This window comes from Staurois parvus, unplaced genomic scaffold (genome assembly GCF_062004578.1).
Source record: "Staurois parvus isolate SC_StPar_1 unplaced genomic scaffold, SC_StPar_1.0 ptg000081l, whole genome shotgun sequence".
Classification (NCBI taxonomy): Eukaryota; Metazoa; Chordata; class Amphibia; order Anura; family Ranidae; genus Staurois; species Staurois parvus.
The window spans coordinates 8319491-8330666 of NW_028317877.1; the positions used below are offsets into that span (position 1 = coordinate 8319491).

Consider the following 11176-nt stretch of genomic DNA (forward strand, 5'->3'; position numbering starts at 1 on the left):
TCAATGCCCATCAGTGCTGCCTATCAGTGCAGCCTCATCAGTGCACATCAGTGAAGGAGGAAAATTACCTGTTTGCAAAATGTTATCAACAAAACAAATAAAACCTTTTTTTTTTTTCCAAATGTTTTGCTTTTTCATTTACAGTGCAAAAAATAAAAAACCCAGTGGTGATTAAATACCACCAAAGGAAAGCTCTATTTGTGTGAATTTTTTTTTTTTTTAAATTTCATATGGGTACAGTGTTGCATGACCGCACAATTCAATCAAAGTGTGAAAGCGCTGAAAGCTGAAAATTGGCCTGGGTAGGAAGGGGGGGGGGAGTGCCCGGTAGGCAAGTGGTTAAATCTACCCTTATTATTAGTGCCAGTTCACATATATGTGGATTGGATGCGGTTTGAACCACATCCAATCCGCATGACATGTGAAATAACATTGCTTCCTATGGTGCCTGTTCACATATGTCCGGTGCACTGGCGGTGCGGATTCAGTGCAGTTTGAAAAAGAGTCATGTATGGTTTCTGAGCAATGGGTTCAGGTGCGGATTACAGGCTATTGACTTCTATGGGAACCATTTCTAAACCGCTTATGTGTGAACAGACTAAAAATTGAGTTAATCCTGTAGTGAACCTGATGTAAACCTGACTTGAACTGCTGAACAACTACTGTGTCATTAGCTGTGAAACATGAGCTTCAATCCGCACTGCCCATGTGTGAATCGGCTCTTAAACTTCGTTCATCATTCTATGAGTTTAAACTCTAGACATAATCCTTTGTAAAAATGTGCAAAATTCCTAATCTTTTTTTATAAATTGAAAAAGGGGGACCTTCATTTTAAACATTTCAGTGTTGCAGCATCTAGGGCTCATACTTACCCTTTTCAGGGTTTCCTAATCCTGACAGATTGATTTGAATCCAATACTAAAAATGGATATGCTCCCTTTTTCACACTGATGCGGTACAGGATTCGCAGCGAATTCTGTGCATTTCCCGCACCGCATCAGAATCGCACTGCATTCCGCTGCGGGTTTCAATGTTAAGTTAATTTATTTGGAATTTAAAACATCCTACATCTCAAATGCAATATTTCTTTTAAGGAGAGAAGGGGGCCTGGCTTTGCCTTATTTTAGAAGATAGAAGAGAATATATTGCTTCTCCATTAATAAGACTTATAGACTGCACACTAGCTGATAAAAGGAAAATGTTGGTTGCTATGGAAAAATCCCTAAGTGGAATAGACCTCTCAGAACATTGTTGGATAGCTCTTCCTTATAAAGAGCTATCCCCTAATGTCTTCCCACATTTCTGGTGTTGATGTCAATGGGACTTTCTCCATAAATGACTCAAATGAAAAATATAATTTCCCATTAATGCTCCTCACTGGGCATAGAATGTTTCTTACATTTAAGATGGGGTCTTAAGATGGATACAGTACCCCCACACTGCATTTACATACAGTATTTTTTAATGGTCCCTTACTGTTATTTGCAGCAGAGTTGAAGGAAAGGTCAGGTCCTTTTCCAGGAGACTCATGCATGTATTGTTAGGCTAAGCAAGAGTGTGTATGAACTAAATTACCTATCAGACATATAGTGGACCTAAAACCAGTAAAATCTCTTTTATTGGGCACTGACCATCATGCTCTCTTTCATATGTATCGGGCTATTCTGAAATGAGAGACCCCTAATTTCCTTAGTATCCGCTTGCCAACCTGCCACAGTACATATACTGAGGCGGGGCAGCATATAAAGGCACCGTGATGTATTGGTGCACCACTGCCTGCTTCTGGGTTTTGCACACGAATACCCCTGTCCGCCTACTCCGCTGTGGTTTAGCACAGCAGAAGTTCGTCAATAGCTCCTTTTCAATGCTTCATGGCTGGGACCTGCTGATCGGCTGTGTCGAAGTACAGCCTAGAACCCTGTGTTGACAAGCACAGGGCTCTATACAGGTTAACAATCGCTTTGTTTCTTTTCCCTGCTAATCAGGGAAAAGAAATTGATTTGTAGTAAAAAGCAGCACACAGTACACACATTAACACTTGTTAGGCATGCAGCCTTTTAATTGCCCCTAGATATTAACCCTTGCTCAGCCAGTGTCATTAGTACAGTGTATATTATTAGCACTGATCCACTGTATTAGTGTCACTGGAGATGTTAGTTCCCACAGTGTCAATTATTCCTCTAGATTGTAAACTCCATGAGCAGGGCCCTCCTTTTCCTTCTGCATTAAACTGTATTGTAATTGTACCCTCCCCTTTTGTATTGTAAAGTGTTGCGTAAAGTTTTGCGTAAACTGTTGGTGCTATATAAATCCTGTATAATAATAGTGTCAGATTGCCCACTGCACAGCTTGCCGCATCACAGTCCCACTATAAATCGCTGGTCGCCACCATTACTAGTATAAGAAAAGAAAAGAAAATTTCTAGTATACATACCATCATTTGTAGACGCTATTACTTTCATGCAAAACAATTAATATACACTTATTTTTAACCAAAAACATGAAGCAGAATCCATTGTGGTCTAAATTCATGAAGACATTTTTTTTTTTAGATTTTTTTTGTGAATATGTTTTATACCAGAAAGTAAAAAAATAGTTTTTTCTAAATTTTGTCTTTTTTTCATTTATATAATCAAAAAAAAAACAATGGTGATCAAATACCATCAAAAGAAAGCGCTATTTGTGTGAAACAAAATTAAATAAATTTCATTTGGGTACAGTGTTCCATGATCCTGCAGTTGCCAGTTAAAGTAGCACAGTTCCGAATAGCAAAAAATGGCCTGTCATGAATTTTCCAGAGTGGTTATCTAAATAAATTGGAAAATTATCTTTGTACTACTCTACTTATTTGATAAAAAGTCAAGATTTGAGGGCTATCCCACACTTCTTTGTAAGTGCAGAATTTGAGGAATTTAAAGGATAAGTTCACCTTTTAGACAAAAATAATAAATGCACATTTTTTTGCAGAGAGAAAAATGTGCATTTATTTTGTCTACAGGAGCCTGTAAAGCATTGCACCAGCAATCAGCCCTGCATTCCTGTCAGAATATCTGCTTTCCGTATAAAAAAAAATAAATAAAAAGAAAACTATAAACGGCAGTCACTGGTGTACAATAATAATAATTTAATAATCATGTTTACCCCTTATTTCATAAAACAAGTTTTGATATTTGCACAATTGTACAAGGATAATTCAATATTTGAAATGCAAAATAAAAGTTATGGCATAAATTCCTATGTTAATTAAAAAAAAAAAAACAAGTTTTTTTTTCTTTTAGGAAATCTTATCAATATTACAAGAGCTAAAGAGAATTGAAAACCAGTTACAAGGTATTTATGAATGTATTCTCTGAACACCAGCTGTTAAATGTTTAACATTCTGTTGACATTTATTTTAACACATTTTCCAGATCCTAAATCTTAGATTTAGGTTAGCGATTATATTTGACATTAAAAAGTGTAGCGGTTGCAACATTGTATCTATTTGTATCCATTTCGGATACAGATGGTTTTATTCAGATACAAATAGATACATTGTTGCAACCGCAATACTTTTTCCTGTCAAATATAATAGCGGACTGGAATCCTCCTCCTCTTCCTCCTCCTCCTCTTCCTCCTCCTCTTCCTCCTCCTCTTCCTCTTCCTCCTTCCTCCTCCTCTTCCTCCTCCTCTTCCTCCTCCTCTTCCTCCTCCTATTTTTTATCTGTAAAAAGATCGGCCGATTTGCCCATCATTGCCGCAAAATCGCCCAACTTTAACAATTAAAAAAATGTGGCAAAATCCAGAAAAACGGCTGACCAATTAACCCATTAACGGTGCGCAAATCGGCCAATTTTTTTTTTTTCAGCCAAAAAAATCAGCCGATTTTCGACCCATCTATGGCCTGCATAAGACTCCTTTTACCTTAGGATGGTAAAAACTGGAGGTTGATTTGCAATCTTACCACCCCCTGACTACCTACCTACAAGTGAACATGGTTTTTCTCGGGTGCATACACATTTCCTTCACAGGTCAATTTTTTTTTTTTCATCAGAGAGGCACAAGCAGTGGGAGAGATAAATATCTATTTTCTGCTTTGCACTTTTGAACTTTTATTTGCACTTTCTGCCTGGCGTCAGTCGCTTTAAGTAACCAATGGACGTTAGTCACTGGTTCAGAAGGTTTCAGTTGGATTTAGTAACAATTGCCATGTCTATAGTGGCAGTAGTATCTGCATGTGTTGCTCTCTTCCAATCCACTCCCCTCTGCAGAGCTAACCTTGCAAGTTTATAGAGCATTCTGTAGTGTTGCTGAAGGATTTGCTACCCTCTGAGTTCTATTTATGCTTTTTTTCTGAGGTTCTCTGGTACTGAAGGGCTGCTAACCCCTTTCTCTCTTATTGCAAGGAGTGTACAGGAGGGTTGATTATTTATAAGATAGTCATAAATAACCCAAATCAATGCCCAGTATTACTGTTGGAAACAGAAAAAATATTGCTTCTGACATTAGAACAATTACTTTTCATTGAGAATCTCCTTGCCCATTATTCTATGGCTCCTTTTGTGGACGCCCTTATGGGCATATATGCAAGCGTGACTTTCAACAATCACAGTCATTTTAAACACATACACCTGGAAGATTCACCCGCAGGAAATGTTTCTTGAACAACATATTCACTGTGTTATAAATATGCCACTTAGTGTTTTTAACAGCCTCCCCTGTTACGACAGTGCCATACTTTTCTGATCAGACCTTACTTCTTTTAATGAACCCATTTGTTTGCAAAATGTAAAGTCCGTGGTTGAAAAGGACTAAATGTGTACTAAATGATGATCAGGCTGATATCTGTACAATTGTGTTTTTTTGTTTTCTAGTGATTAATGCAATGATCGATCCAGATGGCACGCTCGACGCCCTAAACATGTTGGGGTTTGGAAGCCCATTTCCTTCAACACATTCAAACTCAAAACATAGTAGTGCCTCGATACATTCTGTCAATTCTTCATCAGCAGTTCTTTCCCAGACAGAGAGCAGGAGCAGTCGGTCAAATGTGAAAATAGTATCGTCAGACGCTGAAGTTGTTCAGTCCAGCCCTGATTTTAGCCTACACTTTAATAGGTTTAATCCTGATGGAAAGGAAGATTCCACGTCTCAAGAATAAGATTTATAGCAAAAAAATAAACGTGTTCCGTTTTTTTGTGTCTACGGTTTATGTTGATCTACAAAACACTTCTAAATAACAAAAACTAATGTCTCTTTCAAATTGAATACCAAATCACATCATTGAAATGATGGGAAACAATTGTCTGTTTTAGTTCATTTTTATATAAACTACAGGTATAAATAGCAGTCCGTATTAAGAATTAGGAGGGGAAACTTTCAAAGGGTAAACAAAAAATAATTGAGAGACATGCTTCCAATCTTATATTGGAGGTGCATTGTTCTCTTCAAAGTATAACATGAAATAATGTGGTTTACTTTGACAGTGTGTTCACACAAACAATGTATATAGAACAGTTTTAACTGTTATAATAGCTTTTAGATCACAAAAAGATTTTGCACTGTTGTTGCATTGTATTGAACAGAATATCTTGCATTGATTATCATTATGTTATTCAAAGACTGTTCCTGAATAACATTTACTAGTTACTCCGGCTTCATATTTTTATGTATGACGTGATTTTATACTCTTCAGTTGTGTATTCACAACCGTTTACGTCACCAAGAATAATTAATTAAGAGAGCACTTGTGCCTTTGTCATAAAGACAGGTAATACAATGTTCGTATGGGTTTGCTTTGACCCATGTTTGCTCTTGTGTACATGTATGTATAGCTGACGCAAGCAGAACTTTAAGAATCAAGCCCAGTTGAACAGCTAAATATATCGAAGTTGCATACAAACAAAATGTGTGCACATTCCTACAGTTAGTTTTTTCTTTTTTTTTTTTTTTTTAGAAATAAGCAGCCACGATCTGAGCAGAAAAGTGTATCCCCTGACAGCCTGCTGTAGAGTAAGACGTCTGTTCTTTACGTGGAAGCAGTGGTCTCTCTATTCCTGACTCAAAGGAAGGGGATGTCAAATAACTGCTTCCACACGAGAGCACAAATCACTCTCTACAGCAAACTGGTAAACTGGTAACAAGGCTTTGCTATTCAGGCTGTGTCTGCTTTCTAAACAAAACAAACTGGATGACTTTTAACACCTTTTTGTTTTTATGTACCTGGAATATATTTAATTTAAACTTCAAGTTCAGTTGGGCTTTAATTGAATAGAGAACACTGCCCCCACTCCCATACCCCAGCTAATGAATAGTATAGTGTGTCCTTTTCAAGTACAAAGGAATACTTAAGCCATGATCCTGTGGCAACCAGCAGTGAGTTCCTGCATTATCCAATGGTGGGACTTGGACAGGTACTCCTACATTATCACATACAATGTAGTTCCTACTGTGGACAGTGGTCCAAATGACGCCTGAGAGAGGGGCAACAACAAACTGGCAAGAAGAGCAGCATTGGAGGACTGTTTGTCTCATGCAGAACCAGGGGGGAGGAAAGACTGTGAAACCCTGGATAAAGGAAAGTATTCCTATGCATTAAATCATCCCCTAGAAAAATGGGCACTATATTTTTCAACTTCCTTGGGGGTTGTCTGGGTGGGCTACAATGTTAACTGTTTTTTTTCTGCTCAGAGTTAAGTCATTATGGGAAATAACTATCACTAAAAGAATGTTGTAACAGTGGTTTAAGAGAAAAAAAGCATAACTTTTTTTTATTATTATTATTATTGTCGATATATATATTTTTTAATACAAAATCCTCATTTTGGCTATCTATTATGCAACTATTTCACCTAAATAAGTTTTCACCCCGAGCTTGAAAGCTTAGGCATGTTAACTCGACCCATTCAGCTCGTTAGAGAATTCTGAATTTCTATTATATCTGACGGGAAGACAAAACAAATTAATGGGTAAACAGGGCTGTGGCCCAGTGTAAAAACAGTTAGTTAAAATAGTTTTTGGTTTTATTACAGTTGTAAAAATATTCTGTAAACACTAATAGTTTGTCAGATACCTGTATAAAAATTGAACCTAACTTTGCAGTTAGCATTATTTAAGTTTATATTGCATTTAGCTTTTCCATTTACTATGTTTTGTGTATCTATGTATATTTTCATTTATCTACTTAATGAGCTTAAAAATGTTCACTTTTTTAAACAAGAAAATAGTTCAACTAACCTACTAATTTTAGGTACTACTGCTTTCCAAGCAAAGCTGTGAAAGCATTTAATAAAAACGTAATAATAATCTGTTTCTCATAGCAGTCTAGCTGACTTTAGTTTAGTGCAAGCCAGTTTAATGCTGAATATGCATAGGTTGTTATTTTTTCCCATGCAAGTAAAGATCTAAGCGTCATTTTAAAAAAAACATTATGTATGTGTGCTTTACTGCACATTTATTGTCTTCATATGTGTATAAATATTGCATTGTCTTATTCCCAAAAGGAATTGCTTCATTATATAATGAACTTACTATAATCAATTCAAGAAGATCACACAGGTTATTTCTCCATAAAGTCCAAGTCTAGTTTTACTTTTTTTTTTTTTTTTTTTTAAAGCCCACCAGTCATAAAATCAGCACTGTCTCCAGCAAACTTAACCCCCTCTGTGATTCAGCGATAGTTCTCTTCCTGGTTGAATGATGTCTAGTTCATGCAGCCCACTTCCTATGATCCTAGGGCATTATGGACCCGTCCCTTGGGGGTATCACCATGGTGCCCAGCACTCGCAGTACAATGGGGCAGAGAATAATGTTGACATCTTCCCTCCAGCCATACCCTCTGCATCATTAAGACTATCCAGCACCAGGAAATAGGAAAAGGACTATACATGCGACATGACAATAGCATTAAGACTTCTGGGGATAAAAAGGTAATTATAATAATAATTTTAAAAAAGCGACAAGGGGTCTTCATAGTTTAAAAGATTCAGTGGTGGGAGAGAGAGAGTGGAATTTGGCTTTAACCCTTTTACTGCACCACCAAAACCACTACAGCGGTGGCACAGCTGAAATACTGTAGCAGTTTGTTTACTTTTTAAGAGGAGGCTGCCATCTATATTGTAGAGGTTATCAGGTGTCCAAAAGACCTGTGATGTCTCCAGAAAGAGAACTTGGCAGTCAAAAAGTGTTATCACATAGGGGTCGGTCTTATCAGCTTCTTTGCGATAGCAATAAAGCTATAAAAACACATTTAAAAGTGCAGAATAAAGTATAAAATAAAAAATGCCACACATAGGGTGCACATGTGTACCTAAATGACAGTTGTGCACTACCTGTTGAGTACTGCCATGCTTGCCAGAATGAAAGAAGTCTAGGCCTAGACTCCGCTTACCTATTTTCTTGACTGAAGGATGTCCAGCGTCACATAGGTCTTTCCTCCCCAGCCTGACTGCCCCTGGCCCACCCCTTTCATTCATTAGATTTCAGTTCTTTTAGTCATAAAGGCTCGGCATTACATGTAGGCAGTACCTAGGGCAGTCTGCATGCAAATACAACCTGGCTGGAATGCCTCAACTACTTAATTATTAAGGCAGAGTGCTGTGATGTTTTCAGGAAGCTCCATACAGCACCCTGCCAGTTTTTCCCACCAGCCTTGATTTGCCTGCATTGAAAAGCACAGAGACCCAGTGATTACATCATTAGGTCTAAAATACGGTATGTCACGAAAACCGGTTTAATTAAAAATGTTATTTAGTGTGCTGATGAGGGGGAAAAGGTGGATCCAGGGAAGGCAAAATAAAAGATTAAACTTAATTTTTTGCTTGGCAGTAACTGTGAGGTTCTATGAGTGGTCCAATTGAGAAGGTCCGGTCAAGGGGTAATTTGTGATTTAGATTTATTTATGAGAAACAGGTTTTTGATATTTGTGTTAAATATCTGTTTCTTGTGAACAAATACCACCAGCTCCATATCTATGAGATGGCTATATTGTAAATTTTAAAAATCATCTTGTGGTAAAATAACAAATGCAATTAAAAGAACGTGGAAAGCTTCAAAACACAAACAAAATATATTTGAATTTACTTTACAAAGAAACCTTCTGCAAAAAGACAATATTTTTATGCCTCAGTTTTTTTGTTTTGTTTTTTTTTTTGTTTTTTTTAATAAAAATCAGCCATAAATATTTGTTTAGATTGTCTAGGTCAGTGTTTCTCAACCTTTTTTCAGTCAAGGCACCCTTTAAAATGATGCACAATTTTGAGGTACCCGTAATAGTTTTACATTTTGCAGCAGCATCCACACTTGTAGGGCACCCAACATTAGAAATAATTTATTCTTGCAACGTAAACCACATGGTGCCCAAGGTTGCAATTTTGCACATTGAAATCTATTGCATTCTGTAACAAAATGTCAGGCTTGATCTACCTGCTGGCTTGTGCATATTATTTAGGACAGTTTTTAGTCATTTTGTGAAGGCACCCCTGAATAACCAAGAAGGCACCCCGGGGTACCTAGGCACCCTGGTAAAAAAAAGGCTGGTCTAGGTTCTTTCATTTCCATTCACTAATTTTCAATCTTTATACTAAATATCAGACATAGCTGCTGTTTTGTTCTGCTTTCCAAAATTCATGCAGAAGCAGTACATAAAGCTGCTGAACTTTTGTAGGTTTAGTTATTGTTGGCTATAGAAACATTTTTGAAAAAAGTATCATATTTCATTGTTAATTGGAAACTGGAGTATTTGTTTTGTCCCTTGTGTTTTATCCATGTCGCCTTTAAGTTATTATTTTTTTAAAGTGGCAAACTAAAGCCTAAGTAGAAACCAATGTGGCTCCTAGCTCAGTTAACATGCTGGGGTTCATGGACGCTACTGCTTACTCCTTATGGTTTCCTTTTTATTTTTATTTTTTTTGTTAAGGCAGCAGTAAGAAGAAAATAGATGTTTATTGGTTTGCATCATAAAAGTGCAGGCTGTACTATCAAGTCTGTCAAGGACACACTATAGATAGTTATTATGGCCATTTAATATATATTCAGATTGTATCTATATATATATATATATATGCTTGCTATGTTGGCATTGCAACATTTTTTTCTACATAATATTTTTTTTTACTTTTTTTTTGTTGAAAAATGTTATTTTAGTGCACAATTAGTAAACTGTTCATTTTGAGAAGCAAATAGTTTAAAATTCAAAGTAATTTTAAGGCAAAGAAAGAAACATTTTTACAAATGATTACTATCATTTCCCCTGACTCTCTATTATAATGTGTAATATTTGCTGGATCCTTCTTGCACAGATGGCCAAAACCATTGACCACACATTATACAGTCTAATTGTATGATCACCTTTAGATTTACCAGCTGCCTGATTTAAAATAAATGGATTGCTTAGACTGACCCTTGCACTACATTGGTTGATAAACCTGTGTCTAAACACTGCCAATTTGTTACTCAGGCTAGGGAACTCAGAAAAACAATTTTGCACAGATATATTATGATTCTTTTACAGCCAAATCTGAGCTGTGTATCACATGATATAATTAAGCAGTGTTTTTTTATAAAGCCCTGTATCACTTTGGGAGCAGGAGATGCCGAGACATGGGGTTTTGAAATTTTATTTGGTGTTCCATAAAAGTTAAATTTTTTTTCTAAGTTAAATCAGAGGCTCCAAGAAGAGTTGTCCTAGTCTAAAGGGGTATGTTGTAAAACAAATAGAATTCAATAGGAATAGTATTTTTACTATGTTTTTGTGACAATTCAAGCTGAAATGACAATAGAGCCTTTGTAAAATAAGTATATAAGTCCTTCATAAAAATATATGTATAAAACTATTGTCATAAATATACTTTATTCTTTTTTTATTTATCTTTTTGTACAAATCTTCAGTTTATTTATTTTCTTTTCTTTTTTTTGTTCTTCCATGTTGTTACTCTTCCTTTTTCAATAAAAGAGTTACATTGGCAAAATGCATGTCTATTTTTTTTTTCCTTTGCATTTTTATTGCTATATACTACAATAACATTCTATAGGGGAGTCATGCTAAGATATGTTAAGTTCTAAATGAGTTAGAAAAGTAAAAAACTGGTGCAAAAGCTGAACTGTGTGCTCGGGAAAATATCATTATGATGGTAGCCCTTTCCTAGGCAGAGTAAAAAGTCCATCAAAGTCTTTCCTCGTACAACAAGGAGTTAACTTT

The 11176-nt window shown here is 36.2% G+C and overlaps 1 protein-coding gene across 4 annotated transcripts in view; it reads left to right on the plus strand.

The window, feature by feature from the left end:
• CEP170 (centrosomal protein 170) overlaps positions 1 to 10946 on the plus strand; it is a 158151-nt gene extending 147205 nt beyond the window's left edge. For all 4 annotated transcript variants that reach the window (XM_089669775.1, XM_089669778.1, XM_089669776.1 and 1 more), the window contains exons 17-18: positions 3279 to 3330; positions 4854 to 10946. In XM_089669775.1, coding sequence (XP_089525901.1) covers positions 3279 to 3330; positions 4854 to 5140 — 339 coding nt within the window. In that variant the 3' untranslated portion in view covers positions 5141 to 10946. The remainder of the gene's footprint in view (positions 1 to 3278; positions 3331 to 4853) is intronic.
• The last annotated feature ends 230 nt before the right edge of the window (positions 10947 to 11176 follow it).